Source organism: Rhineura floridana, chromosome 10 (assembly GCF_030035675.1).
Source record: "Rhineura floridana isolate rRhiFlo1 chromosome 10, rRhiFlo1.hap2, whole genome shotgun sequence".
NCBI classification, from domain to species: domain Eukaryota; kingdom Metazoa; phylum Chordata; class Lepidosauria; order Squamata; family Rhineuridae; genus Rhineura; species Rhineura floridana.
The window spans coordinates 79,083,892-79,102,650 of NC_084489.1; the positions used below are offsets into that span (position 1 = coordinate 79,083,892).

The following is an 18,759-nucleotide window of genomic DNA, read 5'->3' on the forward strand; positions in this document are numbered from 1 at the left end:
TTATAAAGATTTGGTTGAGTGTAGTTTTATTCATTTTATTATTACATTGTTGTGTAGTGTACTGTAGATATGAAAACTTGTGGACCTGTCCCAAGCATTTTAAACTTAAGCTCCCGTTAGTGAAACTGACTTCTTTATAACTGCTTTTGCTTATCTCTCACATCACCCTCCTTTTGTATTTCAGACAGTTGTTCTCCTTTTAAAAGTCCTTTTTCACTGTGGCTAGCACCACTTTTCTACTGTCCTTTGTTTAGTTTGTTTTGTTTGATAGCCTGATGATCATAGTTTTCAAAAATTCTGTCCTGGATTACTTTTGAAAAATTTGGGTAATTAGTGTGGATATTTAAACTGCAAAATGTTTTAAGTTTTCATGTAATGTTAATTTCTTACTGTGTGCTGCAAAACCAGATTTCTATGCTATGGTGATATGTATGGGTACATTTTCAAAGATGATGGTATCATTGATCAAATCTCATTATTTGGATGGGCTGGGCGATGGCTGGAGCATAAGTGGCAAAAGAAGTGGCATGAGGCTGATCGGGTACGTGTAAAACATCATAACTGTGCCTACTGTGTGGCAGTGAGGGTAGTGAAGAAGGCCCACTTCTCGCATCCTCAAGTAGCCATCCAGTGGAGCCTTTCCATATTGTCAGGGGTCTGTTGACATCAACTCCAGGAAACAGAGTTTTACACCCTTTGGAGGCCCACTGTGAATTGTTCGCAAGGCAGTTTGAGGGTAAAGCTGCTCACCTCCATAGCAATCTTGATGCTCCATTCACATCTACTGTAATCCCCAGTGAGGTGTCCAGTGCAACATCTGCTGCAACTTCTTGGGAACGGTTTCAGTTGATGCGGCCTGATGATGTGGACAAGGTGCTTGTGACAATGCGGCCAGCACCATGTCCTCTTGACCCTTGCCCTTCTTGGTTTACTAAAGCTTGTTGAGGGGGCATGACTGAGTGGGCCCAGAGAGTGGTCAACACATTGTTGAGGGAGTGAGTGTTCCCAATCGCCCTGAAAGAGGTGGTGATCTGACTGCTCCTGAAAAAGTCAACTCTGGATCCATTGGTGTGTAACAACTACCACCCAGTGAAGGTGATCGAGAGGGATGTGGCGCAGCAATTGCAATTACTCTTGGATGAAACAGATTACCTTGACCCATTCCTATCTGGGTTCGGGCCTGGTTAAGGGACTGAATCAGTCTTGGTCACCTTGATGGATGACCTTTATCAGAAGAAGGACAGGCGCAGTGCAACCCTGTTATTCTTACTTGATCTCTTGGTGGCTTTTGATACCATTGACCATGGTATCCTTCTGGGCTGACTTGGTGTAATGGGTATTGGAGGCACTCTTACAGTGGTTCCGATCCTATTGCCAGGGTTGTTTTCAGAGAATAGCTTTGGGTGATTGTCTTTCAGCCCCCTGGTAGTTGTGTTGTGGAGCGCCACAGGGTACCATCTTGTCCCCCATGCTGTTTAACATCTATATGAGGCTCTTGGGAATGGTCATCAGGAGATTTGCGGCAAGGTGTCAGCAGTACGCTGATTATACCCAGATGTATTCCTCTGTAACATCTGAATCGGGAGAGGCCGAGCAAGACCTGGACCACAGCCTGGACTCGGTGATGGGCTGGATGAGGCCCAATAGCAAGATGGAGGCACTGTGGGTTGGTTGTTCCTGAGTTTGAATAATTGGTCAGTTGCTTGCTTTGGATGGGGTCATACTCCATCTGAAAGAGCAGGTTCATAGTCTGGGGGTGCTCCTGGATCCATCTTTGTCGCTAGAGCCCAGGTGACCTCAGTGGCTAGGAGTGCCTTTTACCAGCTTTGGCTAGTAAGACAGCTGCAGTCATTTCTGGACCAGGATAATCCGACCATTGTTGTCCTTGCATTGTTGCCCTTGCATTCATAACCTCTACTCTAAATGTGTTTCGGAAAGCCTTAAAGACCTGGCTCTTTCAGCAGGCCTTCGGGGTATCCGGGGAAGGTTAATTGTTATAACTGAAATGCCTCCTGCCCAGTTTTAATATTGTTGCTGCAGATGTGTTGTTTTTATATTGTATTACTGTATTTTATCAATTGTATTTTAACAATTTTGTAAGTTGCCTAGAGTGGCCATTGGCCAGATAGGCAACGAAGAAATTAAATTTATTATTATTATTATTATTTATTATCAAGGTGGATTACTGTAATGCGCTCTCTGTGGGGCTGCCCTTGAGGTTTTTGTTTACCACCCTGGGTTCCTAATGGGAGGAAGGGTGGGATATAAATTTAATCAATACATTAATAATAATTTGTGCTGTGGTGACTTACACACAATTTCTTTGAAAATAATTTAAGATTGTAGTATTGTTTTCTGAAAAAATAGGGTTATTGAATGCTTCTGAGCAGGATTTTATTGTGGTCAGTTAGCTGGGCAGTGAGTGCCTTTAAGATTACAGTCTTTACTGCCTTTGTCCACTTGATTATGCTGGGTAGCTTTTTTTTAATTGACTGTATTTTTCATGTAAATTTACATTTTCTAAAGTTTTGAATTTTAATCTGCATATGAAGGAAACAATTGTTCTAAACTACAACACATACTTTTTAAAAAACTTGATGTGTACATGTGCCATAGTAGGCATAATGTTACAACAGGCATCCTGTATGTGAGAGAAGGGGAGGATGGGACACCTTGTAAAAATGATACTTTTATCAGAATTTGTATTAAAAATGATTTTCAAAAACCAGTTGTTCAATCAATCATGTTTTTAGTCAACCGAAAGGTTTTGTAATCTGTTCATTGATTTAAAATTATGGCCTGTATCTGAAAAATTGCACAGCTAGTCAGTGGCTTGCGAGAGTGCTTTGGACTTCGCTTTCTTGAAAATTGCTTCTTTCTCCCCCATGTGGCAAACTGCTTTTGAAACAAAGGAGTCTTTCAAAAGCAGTTCTTGATACAATGATATGATTGCAGTTTAAAGAGGAGGGGGGGAGTTTCACTGTATAAATCAAAGTATACCGTGAATTCCTAAAGTAGGTCTTTGGACCCCAGTTTATGTATTTTTGATCTGAAACATTCAATTGTAATAAAAAATGAAGTGGCCAGATATGAACAAATGGAATAAGTGGTACATCTTAGCCTCTCTTCTTGTAACATACTCCATCAATTAGTGTGCGTGTGTTCTTCTGTATTATAAACAATCTCTCTTATATTTCACAGGCCTCGAAGTAGAGGAAAACCTGCAGTGGAGGATGAAGACAGTATGGATGGGTTGGAGGCAGCAGAAACAGAAAACACTGTGGAAACTGGTAAAGGCGCATGTAGTAACAAGAGTTCTATAAATTTTGGAGATACGGGCTGTTTCTAGATATGTGAAGGCCCGGAAAAAAACCCAGAAAAAATTGGGAAAAAATGTTTTTTTCCCGAAGCCTTTTTTGTTTTTCCCCCAAAAATTGGAAAATTGAAAAAAATGAAGAAGACATGGATTATGGAATGTTTTATTTTAGCATGATGAATAAAATGTTTCATTGAATCTTTTTAATGGGAATGGATGCTTTATGTCTGCTAGATACTGTGGAGGACTACCGGAGACATAAATATTTTTCTTTGTTATTAATGCTGATGATTTCTTCTGTTTTTTTAAAAATTGTTTTTTTGCCTGCTCCTCATAAACTGGCAAAACGAAAGAGGTTCCTTACAGTTCAGTTGTTCCTTACAATTCAGGATCTTGTAGATTCATTTGTTACAAAAAAAGTAAAAATTTAAAAAAGTAACTTCAATTTATAATAATTGTTTGAATAAAATGTACTTTTAATATACCAAATGTGATACTTTTATGCCAAACCAACTAGTATATAATTATTTGATGTTTCTGAAGTAACAGAGTGACTTTCAATCTGTAGAAAGTGCTAATATTGCATTTTTTCTGAAAACCTTTTCTGGAAATTTTACATCTCTAGCTGTTTCCCCAGCATATATCCATATGTAAGGAAAAACGGATGTACAGAATACAAGTAGAAAGTATCTGATGTGATGGATTATCATCTAGAGAAAATAATTTTGGATTTTTTTTAATTGTAGAAAAGTGGGTTTTGACAAGCATGGTTTACTGAAATATTAAATTAAATAGGCTAGCACTTTTGAAAGAGGTATTACTGAAAACATATTTAAGACACCTATCTCTATGGGAAAAGAACATGAGGAGCTGAAGAAAATAGACATGGTTGCCCTTAGATAACTGACTTACATCAAAGACAAAATGATAGAAAATCAAAGTAAGGACAGGTTACTAAGACTATTTGCACTTCACTACAAATGTAAATCAATTTTCAGTCATCTTCCTAACCCTCAGGATCCTAGGTACTGAAAGTGTTTTTTGTTTTTTTTTGTCATTCAGTGCAGTCCTGCATTTGACAGTGTGCATATGCAGAGCCGAGTGTGGGAAGATTCTTGAAGAGGCCAAGGCACTTATCTCTCTGTTTCTAGATAGCCATCAGGAGTGGGGAACCTGAAGCCCTTCAGATGATGTTGTTGGACTCCAACAGCCCCAGCCAGCCAATGGTCAGGAATGTTGAGAGTTGTAGGGCCTAACACTTGGAGGTCCAGAGGTTCCCCAACCCTGCCATAGATTATGGAGGCCATAAACCATCAAGCAATCTTCATGATCAGATCTTTCCTCACTGTTGCAAATTAGCAAGAATTCCTGGTTTTCACCCACTGATCATAAGCTTTTCCTTTTCCTTCTCTTTTGGTTGATTACTGTTCCTCATTAAAGGGAGTTCCTGGAGTGTCTTTTATATTAATTCTTTTTCACTGCCGCATTTTTCTTCTGAGTTCTGCACTGCTGGGAGTGAGATTCAAGAGATGTATTCACTATGAAGGGATGGTTCATATCCCATGCAGTCACTTCTGCCTAGAAGAGTAGTGTGTCGTTGAAATGTTTGAAATCTGTCAAGTTATTTAAGCAGGCAATCTGCCTGTTTATACACATTCCTTTTGGGATAAAATAGAACAAACTGGACAGTTCCAGCAAGCATTCAGCAACAGTTCTTGTGTTTATGCTATTTGGACATAGTCTTACTGAAATATTAAGTCTGCTTCCAGTAGTACACAGCTTCCATCCCTATCCAGACTACCTCAGTGCTATTCTGCTGTCAAGGGTTTGTTTATCTGCTGAAACTACCACTCCTAGCAGTGCCATTCTACTTTTTATGCGGACTAAGCAGCATAATTTCTCTGCAACAGACTAAATGGACACTTAGTGTCATCTTTCCAGCTATATAGATTAATTACTGACTGGTGTAAGTTGGTTGAACTCTGTGTCTCTGACTACAATTAGAGTAGGACCCACTTAAATCTGAGTTCATCTGTTCTCTTTGGATCCCAATAAGATCAAGATATTCCTAATTGTGACTTCATCATGTTTTTCGATCTCTAAAACAAACTAGTTCAGGTTAATCTAAATGAACTTTTTAGTCATTAAAAGTTTTATCGGCAAGAAAATTTTCGCAATCGGGCTACACATAAATGATAAGGTGTGTGACAGAATGTCAGCAGGTCAAGCTTTGCCCAGAATTATTCTTCCAACTAGAAAAGGCTTGTCCTGTTTAAAGTGTGCCAGCCACACAGCTGTTCAAAGCACAAGGCATCATTCACTTTGTTCCTATACCCGAATTCTTGCTGCAAGGTGCTCCTGTTGGAAGAGAGAGCATATCTCTTCAGCAGGGAAAATACAGGCAATGCCTCACATTCTTTCCTTCTGATTGCTTAGCAAAAGTGATCAAGGCTGCAATCCAATACACACTTACCTGGGCGTAAATTTCATTGAACCCAGTGGAGCTTACTTCTGAGTAGACAGGTATTGGATTACAGCCTAAGTCAGTAAGCATCCTTAGCAACAGGAGCACCTCCATATCTGCCTAATAAGCCTTAGAATATTGCCACCACTTACTGCTTTTTTTTAGATGGGGAGGAAATGAACTAGAAAGTGTTCAAAGTTCTATGCTATAGTGGACCTAATTCATCTTTATAGTTTGCCTGGTAATTATAGGAACTACTTCAGGTGTAGTTCAGAAATATTTGAATTAGTTCAGTGAACTTCATTCAACCAAACCAAAGTTCATTCCAAGCACTGGTTAATACTAGCCAAAATCTCTGTTTCAAGGTTTTGAAACTAGATTCAGTCCCCGTTTGAAATATTGTCTAACTACAAATACTGCTTACATATTTAACCATTGTTTACAGTGATGTCAGCATAAAACAACTATGCTGACAGTCAGTGGAAATGGAAAGGGCATACAATTTGTATTTTTGTAGATACTTTGGAGGTTTTAAACCTTTTTGAATGTTTTATTTTCATGCTTTCCTCCATAATAAAATAAATGAAATAACACAAATATTGATGATTAGCAGCTTAGAGGAAAAAAATGAAGCTGAGAAATATTAAGCTCTTGGGGGCTGGAATATTTAATGTTATAAGGTTTGTTATGTGAAAACAGCTGTAATCTTTAAAGCATGTAATTTCTGTCTGGGTTCTGTGTTTTTTAATTAGTTATATATCTAGGTTATATGTCCTTACACAATTGGTTTAAATTACGGGAAAGTAATCTTTTATTTATCCTATGATCATTTATATTTGTATCTTTGGCCTTAAGAAGCAACAAATTATATTAAAGCAATAAAAATAATACTAATTCAGCATCAACCTGTGTGACAAAAATATAAGAACAAGATCAAGAACAAAGGATAATCAGAACCAGAAACCATACTAAAAAAAAGTGTGCCTAAGCAAATCTGTTTCAACTTGATTGCTAAACACGATGAGGAGGCTTGTGGAACCTCCCAAGGCAATATATTCCTTAACTGAGGCACTGCTGCAGAGAGATCCTGTCCTGTCTTCCTCTCTGTCATGAGGAGAAATATGTAAAAGTAGCTCAGTAACAATTTCAAGAAGTGAATTAATTCCCTTCATTTTGGAGGTTTTCAAAATAAAGCTGTATATTTTTTGCGGCAGAGGGTTGAAATAACACACGGACTACAGTAAACTGGGTTTATAGTTTATTAAACTATAAACCAAACTTTAACCTGCAGAGGAAAACCTAGGCGCGGAACTAACTATAAGCAAGTATTTGGAGTACAGCTCTCGGGAGACCAGCCCCTGCTGGGGCAAGTGTAAGCCCCTTTTTCTTACCCCTTACCCCAGCCCCACCTTTAGGTGAGCAGGGGGGCCTTCCCATGTCACCAGCCCCTAGGGCCCTACAACTCCGATTGAATGAGGTAAGCAGGCCCCAGAAGCAGTCCATATCCTGCCCTCGGGCCGTAAAACCCTTCCTGGCAGGCCTCCAGAACCACCTATCACCTCCAAAGGTGCCTAAGGGGGCCACCTAGCTGTCCTTACCTACTTCCTTTCCCACACCTATCCGCCACCAAAGGGGGATAAATCTCTATTTAGTCCCCCTTAACCCTACTGCTGAGCACAATGCCTCGCAGACACCTCTGCAGGTCATCTAAAAGGATGTCGTTCCCTGCATCCATCAGGTGAACCTCATCCACCCTATACAGTTCAACCTGCGTGTGCCATATTTAAGGGTGATGCAAAACCCACCCCCATGAGCAAGAAGAGCAAGCGGAATCTGCTGGTTGACCTTCTTGCAAGCCCTATCGATCCCCTTCGGGTCCCCAAAACAGCGCCACTCCCTGCGAAGGAGTATGTCCGACCATATTATCTGGACCAGAGGCCAACGGTGCCTCACCAATTGCATGTCCTCACATGCTTGCAAACTAAGGGCCTTGCCCTTGAGTAAACCAAGGTAATTCCCACACAGGTGAATGACCAACACGTGTGGAACCATCTGGACCAAACCATGCTGGAACAACATGGGTAGGAGCCCGTCCCAGCACATCCCCCATCAGCCCAGCCATTGCCCCAAGGCCCAGCTGTGCACCAAAATGTGACTTCGTGGCCCTACGGCCTGCCCATAAGACCATGCTATGGCCACAGATTAGGATGCGCATCAGCTCCATCCCCCTCCAGCAACCTGCCAAAACAAAATAATTACTAGAGGTTAGGCCAGAGGCCTGCCTGTTCCCTCCAAGGGTCGAATATAATCTCTGTATGCCCTCGATTTCCATCTCCCGATGGCCTGTACATGCGTAGGTGAAAATCCGATACTCGCTGCAGTAGAAGTAGCCCCAGTCCTGAACAAATGGGTCCCAAACCTCACAGGGTTGAGACCCAAACCCCGTAGCGCTAGTTTGGTAAGCGCCGCAAACTTAAACTTAGTCAAGGGGGGGGACCCCCTCATGAATAAACAAGTAACCCGGCTCTGTGCCCCTCACCTCCAGAAAACAGTGCAATGCCCTCACTGGACAGATGTCCAGTACAGGGGATGCCGGTAGAACTACACAACGTCCCCTTATGCCCCTGGTCCATCTTGGACCATTGCAAGTTAACCGTGGCACAACCCCCCTCTAAACTAACATCCAACTAGAGAAGTACGTGTAAAGATGAGTCCAACTTGGACCCAGCTACCATCTCGCTGACCCTAAAAGCCCCCCCCCGAAATAACGTGAGGGCCTCTGCATGAAGCAGCTGAACCACATAGCGGGAAGAGCATATGCCATCCCAACACCCTAAAAGCCCCACTAGCAAATTGGGTGGCAATGGGTGACAAGCATCAGGGACAGCAGGGCTCTCTCGAGCCCAGCCTGCCAACATCCGATGGACCCGAAAATCATCTGCATGATCCATAACCCCCCTCCCGCCTTGGCTATAAATGAAAGCCCTGCCAGCTTAACTCTCAGAGTCCTGATAGAAAGGCCCTTCCTCCGGCCTTCCACCAGGAATTCCAGCAGGTGCTCCATGGGGATAGGTCACCTTTGTGCATAGCCCCTGCTGCCCCTAAACTCCTGGAACTCCCTACCTGCTCTCTAATAGCTGGCTAGCGTGCTGGGTGCAATGGATAGGCTTATGGGCCTCTCTGACTCCACTCACCAATCTCCCAAATCTCGGGCGGGACAGCCTCTGCTGAGCCCTGGCCAGTGGCACCAAATGTCGAAACCTCTCCATCTGGTTCCACGACAGAGAATCAGCAACACCATTATTAATACCAGGACATGTCTCGCCCGAAATAAGACATTGAAATACAAGCACTGGAGAACAAAGGATCGGGCCAGACCCATAACCCTTGGATTTCTGGATGTAAGGGAGTTGATAACCTGGACTGTAGCGATGTTACCACACCAAAAATGAACAGTAGAGTTCTGCAGCCTCTCTGCCCACAAGTAGGCCGGAACTACGATGGGAAAGAATTCGAGGAAAGTCAAATCTTTGGTCAGCCCATCCCTAATCCAATCCTCTGGCCAGTCACCCCTACACCATGAATTTCCCAATACCACCCCAAAGCCAAATGCCCCTGAGGCATTTGACTGGACTTGTAGCTCCACTTCTAAAAGCAGGTTCTCTCTCCAAAATGAAACCCCATTGAAGACGCGTAAAAAGGACAACCACACGTCAAGGTCAGCTTGCAAAGCTGCTGTGACTCGGTATCTGTGGTGAGGTCGAGAAAGACCTACCATTGCGTCATACACCCACCACAGGAATGCCTGGCCTGGTGCAGTGACCCGACACACAAAATTCAATTGCCCAGCCAGCTTGTGCAAAGCTGCCAGGGAAACCTTCCTGACCCCCGAGACCTCCCGGATCTTGGCCTGTAACAGGCCAAACATCCCTGGGCAGCCGGCAGCACTGCTCCTCAGTGTCAATCTCGATACCTAGAAAGGTCAACGCTGCGGACGGGCCTTCCGTCTTTTCTGTGGCTAAGGGAACCTCAAGCTCCCCTGCTAAGTCAGAAAAATGAGACATCAGCTGCTGGCATGCGGCTGAACCTGCAGCACCTGCAAACAAAAAATCATCCAGAAAGTGCACAACTGCATCAGAGCCTACCTGTCTCTTGACCGCCCATTCCAGGAAGGAGCAAAAGCGCTCAAAGACTGTGCAGGAAATAGAGCAGCCCGTAGGCAACGCCCTATCCACATAGAATTGGCCAGAGAAGGCAAATCCCAGGAGCTCAAATCCCCTGGGTGGACGGGCAAGAGACGAAAAGCAGACTTGATGTCGCATTTGCCCATAAGGGCACCTCTACTGCATGCATGCACCATTCACACTGTGGAATCAAAAGAGGTATAGCGCACTGTGCACAGGCTATCTGGGATGAAATCATTGACAGAGTGCCCCCAAGGGTAAGACAAGTGATGAATCAATCTAAATTCCCCAGGAGCTTTTTTGGGCACTATTCCCAGGGGGGACACTCTCAGAGTCATGATAAGGGGTGCTGGGAAAGGTCCCAGCACCATACCCACCTGTACCTCTTTGTCAGTCTTACCCCTTGCAATTGCTTCCATGTCCCGGACAGACTTAAGGTTCCTAGACATGAAAGCAATCCGCTGACCGGTATATGGTATCCTAAAACCCAATGAAAAACCTTGCAACAAGAACTGACCTCCTCCTGCTACTGGGTAGCCTACAAACAATGCCCTCAGCACCTCCAGTTTAACTGGGGAGGGGCCCTTTACCTTGAGCAGTGCTAGGAGGGGGCTGCTTCCTGCCTCCCTGCATGTCCCTGCCCCCCCTATAAATGATTTGCCCCGGGGGCAACTGGTGCATGAGTGTGAACCCCCGCAGATGGAGCACTTGTGCTGGAAATGACAGGGATTGTGAGCGCAACCCCCCCTGGAGCTGAATTCCCAGCAGAGCAGCCTGTGTTGAACCCCTTGCCCCACATTAAAGTGGGGAAGGGTAGCCACTGGCTGCCTGCTCAGTAGATGTCCGCTATCACTCCTATCTCCCCCAATAGCCCGGGTGGCCACCATGAATTGCAGCCATAACTCGGGCTCCTTCCTATCCCATGGCAAAGCCGCGTCAAAGGCCGCCCGCATCCTAAACACCTCATCATATGAGAGCCATGCAAGGCCAGAGAACTGAATAACTCCTACAAATAATATCCAGGTACTTAAGGAGCAGTGGACCACTCCGCAGCTGCTTCTGTAATATAACCCCTGTGTAAATCAGGTAGGCCAGCAGCCAGTTGGCCCATCACCTGTGCACCCTTCTATGCCTGGGTCTATCAAGATCCCTATCCTCCCCTTTCTCCTTGTCCTTTTTAGGAGGCTCCCTGAATAGCAGGGAGAACAAGTCAACATTTTTCCCTCAGAATTTTTTCCCTTGTGGCAAGGTGCAAATGAAAGCCAAGAGGCGTTGATGTTTCTCCAAATGGAATAGTGTCTGCCCCTATAGCCCCCAATGGGTCCTCATCCACCTCCTTGGCTGGCTGTTCAGTTACCTACGGGGGAACCGAAGTCTCTGTGGGCTGGCTTGCCCTTTCTACAGTAGCAGCCTCAGTTTCCATACCTGACCCTGACGGCTGCCACAGCTGGGTACAAGCCGCCATAAGCGGTGTCTGCTGAGTTTGACCAGAAACATTGACTCCACCACCAACCCCAGCTGCCTGACCTGCCTCCACTCCCAGGCCCTGAGGCCAGAACCCCCATGGCGGCATACCCCAACCAGGTCAGCCCCACCATGGAACCTGTGCGGCCGACTTACCTCCTGCATTCGCTTCCAAGGGCGCCGCAGGCAACTGTTGCTCTGGGACCGGCCTCTCCGTCACTTCCCTCTCAGATGTTACAACAGGGGCTGTGCTAGGCCCAGCCTCCAGTGCATCCAGCCAAGCTAAAATCAAATTAACAGTACTCACGTTAGCACCTGTACCATTTGTCCCCATTTGCCTCTTAGCCCGCTTAGGCCTAGCCCAAGACAGTCCAGGAAACTCAGGATCCTGCGCTCCTGACTCCCCTCCTGTCCTTTCCGCCACTCCAGTGCCTCCAACCAGGACAGGATAGCAGCCCGTGGGGGCACCTCAACCTCATCCGATGGCACTACCATTATGGGTGTCTGCTTGGGCGGCACCTTGGGGGCCTTGCCCTTACCCCCCTCTACCTTTTTTAGGAGGCATAATCAACTCCCTTGATTAATCAGTATCACAATTGATTAAATTGGTCAATTAATCAATTGTCTATTAGCATCCAAATCAACCAACCAATCAAATCAAGCAGTATGTATTTATGGGGGGTGGGAAAGGCCTTAATGCCAACAGGATATCACAATTTCCTCCGTTATATCTCATGGGGAAAAACCACCCCTTGTGCTTATGTAACTTAAAGCTGAATGGGGGGGGGCCCTCAGGCCTGAAGCCTAAGACTTGGCCTAAGCTTTTTCTAGGAAAGATTAGTTTGCTGTAATCCAATATTTGGCACTGATGGCTCCTAAAGATCCCTTCCAATTTAAAGCTTCTGAGATAATTTAAAGATTTTGTTACCTCCTGTGACATTTTAATTTCTTTAAAAAAAGATTATGCTAGATACTTGGAAGTGGCTTACAAAACAAACAACAAAGACATAAATAGTAAATTAGCTTTGACTTCTAAAGTTTTGGTGTAGGTACCGTATATTCCGGCGTATAAGACGACCCCCAACTTTTCCAGTTAAAATACAGAGTTTGGGATATACTCGCCGTATAAGACTACCCCTGCTTATGACATGCAAGCGATGTACCTTACCGGCGATTGGCTGGTTGTTGTATACAAAGCCTATCGTGCGAAGGCAAGAATGTCTTTGAAGTCAAGACTAGGGGCGTCAGGCCCCTCCCACTCTCCAGTTCATTCTTGCCTTCATACGAACAAGATTGAGATCCTATAGCGTAGCTAAGTTTTTTCGTCTTTGTTGTGTATTTGTCTGACGGTGCGGAGGTAGTGTACTTGTGTGTTTCCCAAGTCCCTCCCTTCTCCTGTCTTTATTTTCACTGCTTTTTTCAGTTCATTTTATTTCTCGGGCAGTTTATTTTCCCCGTTGATTGTCTGACGGCTCCTAGAGCGACCGCGGCTGCGGGTCTGTACGGCTTTGGCCGTTTCCGAGTTTTTCTTCCCGAGCTCCGTCACAGTCTTGGGAGCTCGCGACTCTCCCGGAGCGGCTTTTCTCGGCTAGGCTGCCTCGAGCCGCGTCCTGTGGCGTCATTGGAGAGACTGCGGCTGCGGTTCTCTCTCAGGCGGGAGCTTGCGGCTGCGGCTCCCTGCTTTTCCTCGCCACCCGATTTTAGTATTGCCGCCCACGAGAGCCTGCGGCTGCGGCGCTCTCGTTAGAGTGATTTTTTCCTCAGCTGCACACCGCGGCTTTAATTCCGCCGCGGAGAGCTCTGCAGTCGGCTACGACGGCTGCCTGTCCCTGCTGATTTATCCTTCTCAGTTTTCACCTGCCAATCCCTTCTGGGATTTTTGTTTTTTCAGAGCCGCTAGTGCGGCTATCGGCCCCGCGGCTGCTCCTGCGGGCCTGTGCTGGGCAGTTTCTCCCCAGTTCAACAGCATACGGCCGCCATTGCCCCTTCTTCTCCGTCATTTTTTGACTTAATTTTCCCGCTCTTTTTCAGCACCCGCCCTATAAGACGACACCCGGCGTATAAGACGACCCCCAACTTTTGAGAAGATTTTCCTGGGTTAAAAAGTCGTCTTATACGCCGGAATATACGGTATTTTCAACAAATTTCTATTTGAAGAATTGGCTGTTACCAAATCAGTAGAAATTGAATTTTATATTCTAATCCTTTAATCGTTGCCTTTCTTAAAATCCTCATAAACTAGTAACTACTTCTTTATAGTTATTAATCCTTTGGATTGGTATCCTCTGGACCTTTGAGGCTTAAATCCATTTGCAACATCCATCTGTATTCTTCACTACAATTAATGGTCTAATTTGTCCCGCCAAAAATTATTTAATGTTGTCCCCCATCAGTGTACAAATTTCTAGTTTCAGTGTCTGAATATAGATCATATGAAATTAGTTAGTTAAAGACCAGGGTTTGAATCCCCACACATCCATGAAGCTCACTGGGTGACTTTGGGCCAGTCGCTGCCTCTCAGCCTCAGAGGAAGGCAATGGTAAACCCCCTCTGAATACTGTTTACCATGAAAACCCTATTCTTAGAGTCTCCCATAAGTCGGAATCGACTTGAAGGCAGTCCATTCCATATGTTAGTGGTACCATATGTTAGTGGTAACTACAGTGTTGTCTAACCAGTTGTATTCTCATTAGTCTCACGTTTGACTCTGTAATATATATGTCTTCCCTAATATTGAGTATCCATTGGTGATTGTCACCAGAAGGAAGGGAATCCATCAGCAGAATGGAGAGGGAAGTAATTTTTGGCGATTCCCTCCTTCTTCCTTCATTGCCCCACAGATCCTCTAAATCTTCACCAGAAAGTGGGGGGATCCTCTGGATTTAGGTGGGTGTAGGGGGAGAGAAGCATAGCCAAAAATTGTCTTCTCCATTCTGTTGATGGATTCCTCTGTATCAGCAGACAGTCACTATAGGATATCACCCATTGCTTTAGTATAGGGTGATCACACTAAAAACCCACCTTTTATTAACTGAACTAAAAGATGTGGACTTCAGGCTTTAACAGATGGACATCCTGTGTGAACACTGGGCCATTCAAGGAATTGTCAGTTTGAATCCCTCAATGAAAGTTTTATTACGTTTCCTGTGGTTTCAGGATGCAGAAGAAATCTGTTTGTTTATCCAGGTCAATCTCCTAAGTAAGCTTAGCAGTCATGGAATAAGAGGAGAAGGTCCCCTTGTGGATCAGGAACTGGCTAGGAAACAGGAAGCAGAGAGTAGGAATAAATAGATAGTTCTCCCAATGGAGGGCTGTAAAAAGTGGAGTCCTCCAAGGATTGGTATTGGTACCCGTGCTTCTTAACCTATTCATAAATGACCTATAATTAAGGGTGAGCAGGGAGGTGGCCAAGTTTGCTGATGATACTAAATTATTCAGGGATGTTAAAACAAAAAAGGGATTGAGAAGGGCTCCAAAAGGACCTGTTCAAACTGAGTGAATGGGCAAAAAATGGCAAATAGAATTCAGTGTAAACAAGTGTAAAGTTGCATATATTGGAGTGAAAAAATCTGTAATTCACATACACACTCAAGGTGTCTGAACTGGTGGTGACCGACCAGGAATGAGACCTTGGGGTTGTAGTGTATAGTTCAATGAAGATGCTGACCCAGCGTGCCACAGCAAATTCCATGCTAGGGATCATTAGGAAAGGTATTGAAAATAAAATGCCAATATCATAATGCCATTATATGAATCTATGGTGCAGCCACATTTGGAATACTCTGTACAGTACTAGTCGCCACACCTCAATAAGGATATTGTAGAGCTGGAAAAGGTTCCAAAAAAGGGCAACCAAAGTGATCAAGGGGATGGAGCAACTCCTCTATGCCGTTGTCCTCTTTGCTTTAATGCAGATGTTGTCAGTAATATGGCAGTTGGCTTTCCTCTCTCCTCTGAATTGCCATGTTATATTCTATGCTTTATAATATGTGTGTGTTGAATTTTAAATTATACCATATTAGGTATAGTATTTTTTAGCAATCTGTAGTGTGTTGAATCTGCAATTAGCCTATGTTTGCAACTGTTGTTGCACACAGTAGAAATTGTACGAAACACCGGAACATCTTAGGCTGCAATCCAGCACATGCCTACTCAGAAGTAAGTTTCATTGGGTTCAGTGAGAACCCAGGTAAGTGTGTATTGGATTGCTGTCTGCATCTATACTTGCTATTACTCAGTCTGTTATTATTCCTCCCATTTCCTAACTTAATTTTCATATGCTTAAAAGTGAAAGAAATGATTGAAAATATAATAGTACTTTTACAAAACATTGCTTGAATTATAACTATAGCTGAAACAAATCTGATGTGTACAATTTAAAATGTTGCCAACTCTGAACTGTGAAACTTTAGCATGAATTCCCTAACTTCAACATGTAAAAGTTTGGCAGCAAATTTGGGTTATTGATAAAGATGAAAAAAATTGCTGTATCAGTATTTCTGTTTCAGTGCCAAAATTAATTTTACAATATCTTAAGGATGTAGAAATGTTAAATCTGAACTCAGCTTTCTTTTTTACAATTTAAATTTCAGATTCAGGCAAAATTATTTTGAAGCAGTGTTTTTGTTTGCTTTGATAACAGTATCTCTGTGTGCCTAGTTTATTAAACTTGTGAATACTCAGTTTTATGGTCCTTGCCGGTGCTAGTGATATGGTGACATTTATATTTTTAAAACTGCTATTACACTGAAAGAGATTAAACCATATTGATCTGCTTAAACATATTGATATAGGCATAATTATTTAATTAAATTATCAATAAATTCATGGAACAGGGTATATTTATACCTGAATATTGTAAGAGTGAAGTTTTGGAACATAAACAGAAAAACATTATGTAGAGCAGGACAATGGTGTGACAGATTTTCTTAACACTTAAAACTTAAAAGTGTTATCTTTAATCAACTTACTCTCTGTTAAATAGAAATCAAAGAACAATCTGCAAAGGAGGATGGCCAAACTGAAGTGGATGGTGACAAGAAGCTAACACCAATTCTTCATTGCTCAGTGTCTGTGGAATCTTCAAGCTCCATTGCCTCTGTTGGTGTTGAAGCAAAAACCAGGTTAGAAAGAGAGACAGACAGATGCTGAGTCAGTGTTGGGGGAAGGGCTGGAATATGAAGAAATGGTGCAGAGAATGCTGGGAGTATAGCCTTTGTCTCATCATTCTGCTTTGCAGCAGTAACCTGTGTGGGCAGCTGCTATATTTTGAGACTTATGGCTTAGTGTGCAGGGGCAGCAGGAGTGCCAAAGCCTGTTTCCTGTTGACCTCTGTTAACAAACTACACAAGGTGGTATCAGTATTGTAAGATATTACCTCAGCAGATTAAAATACTTTTGTAGATTTATGTGTGGATTTAATACAACCAAAATGTAAATCCTTTATGTTACAAATGTTGGAAACTGCCTTATATCAGAGGAGACTATTTTTCCATCTAGCCCAGTATTGTCTCCTCTGACTGGCAGCATCATTCAAGGGTATCAGGCAGAGGTATTTCCTTTCATCTACTACTCGATACTATGGATTGAACCTTCAACCTTCTGCATGGTCTTGCCATCAAAATACATCTGATTTTAATACAGTTCTTTGATATTTTAGTTGCTTCTAGCGCTGTAATTTATTGTATAATAAATTTCACATTTAATTTAGTTTCATATTTTTCTATTTTGAGTAACCTAGTCTTCATTTCCTCTTTGTTACAGGCCTAAGCCTGCTTCATTGCAGAAGTATAAATAAATGCTAAGTATTAAAAATGTACACTCCATTTGCTATTTATCCATTACACTTTGGTTGCAACTATACCACTAATGGAGTGTGTTGCCCTGAAAAGTGCATGCATATCATACCTCTCAATGGAATTCCAGCACTCCATCAGTTATTTGGAGAATTGCCATAACAGTTAACCCATTGGCAGTGATTCACAGTATAAGAATAGGAAATACCTGAGGGTATACACTTGGACATTAACTGGGCATTTTTCAGGGTTGGGCATTTGCCCCTTTATCTCCTTATGTATCTGGATCTCTATACACTGCTTTGCCTAACTTGGTTGCAGAGCCATGCTCACCATAAGACAAGTAAAATGGCAGCTTTTGGATGGTGTTAAATAGTAGCAAATAGCTACTTAACATATAGAACCTTTTTACTATGCACAACTGTGCTGTTCGGATTTTGTCTCGGATATCAGAGCATCTTAGACAGTGGTTTGAGTGGGTCGGTCTTCAAGATGGTAGTGTAGGAGATATGAGTCAGTTCAGAAAGTTTGAGAAACCTTGGCATAATATTACTAATTTTTATGACATGCTTTATGGGAATAGGGAAAAAAATGAACTTGAATTTAAATTTTCAAATAGTTTACTGGTTGTATTTAATATTAAATTGGTTAGAGAGATTACTTTATTTCTTTGTTTCTATCTTGTTTTTCAAAAACAGCATTTGAAATTTCCCTTTTTTCTTATTCTCTAGCAGTGAACAGCTCTGCGCCTTTTGTTACTGTGGGGAACGGAGCTCATTAGGACAAGGAGAACTTAAACAATTCAGTCCAACACCAGGGTTTGTTGCTCCGTGGAACAACCAGTCTTTAAATAAGATTGAAACTGGTGACAGCAATGACAGCATTTGTGAGAGTACTCCAAGGCAAAGCTCAGTCCTTCGCAAATCTAGAGGACAGAAGAAGTAAGCCTTTCTTTCCTTGGCAGAATAAAAAGTGTTTTTATTCATTTTCTAGTCATCTGTCTAGTTGTAAGTAAATGTACATTGAGACAAAATACAGTGGTATACATGCATTTTTAAGAAAAGCTATTCTAACATGGTAGTATAAGGTTCAAGTTTTTCCTCATTGCCTAAGTAGGTGCTAAAAATCAAAGAACAATATGACATAAAATATAAGAAGGGTTTTGTCAATAGGAAGTGCTACAGAAAGCAGTAAAGGCAAAATATATGTCTGCGCACTGGATTTGGCCAAAGCCCGAACCAAACTGGGCTGATTTGGAGGGATCCAGGCTTGGGATGAATGGGATCAATACAGCCATAGATTGCCCAGGTCAGATCAGTTTGCCCAGTGCAGTCCTGGGCTCTCAAGTGATAGAGTGCTGGATGGGGAGGCGGCAGAGATCTGCTCTGCCAGTGTGCTTCCCCACTGGCGAATGGAGAATTCAGTCCTACGGGATGCTCCTTTGCAAAGGGGTGCTCCTTTGAAAAGCAGACCCCAGCAGGATTGAACACTCCTGCTCTGGGTTGGAGGGCAGGAAAGGGACACAGCATCTCCTTC

At 43.1% G+C, this 18,759-nt stretch overlaps 1 protein-coding gene across 11 annotated transcripts in view; it reads left to right on the top strand.

Annotated features, from left to right (window-relative positions):
* Positions 1-18,759, top strand: part of KMT2C (lysine methyltransferase 2C) — a 283,231-nt gene that overhangs the window by 71,304 nt on the left and 193,168 nt on the right. For all 11 annotated transcript variants that reach the window (XM_061587632.1, XM_061587631.1, XM_061587633.1 and 8 more), the window contains exons 2-4: positions 3,202-3,290; positions 16,413-16,551; positions 17,955-18,164. In XM_061587632.1, the coding sequence (XP_061443616.1) occupies positions 3,202-3,290; positions 16,413-16,551; positions 17,955-18,164 (438 nt within the window). The remainder of the gene's footprint in view (positions 1-3,201; positions 3,291-16,412; positions 16,552-17,954; positions 18,165-18,759) is intronic.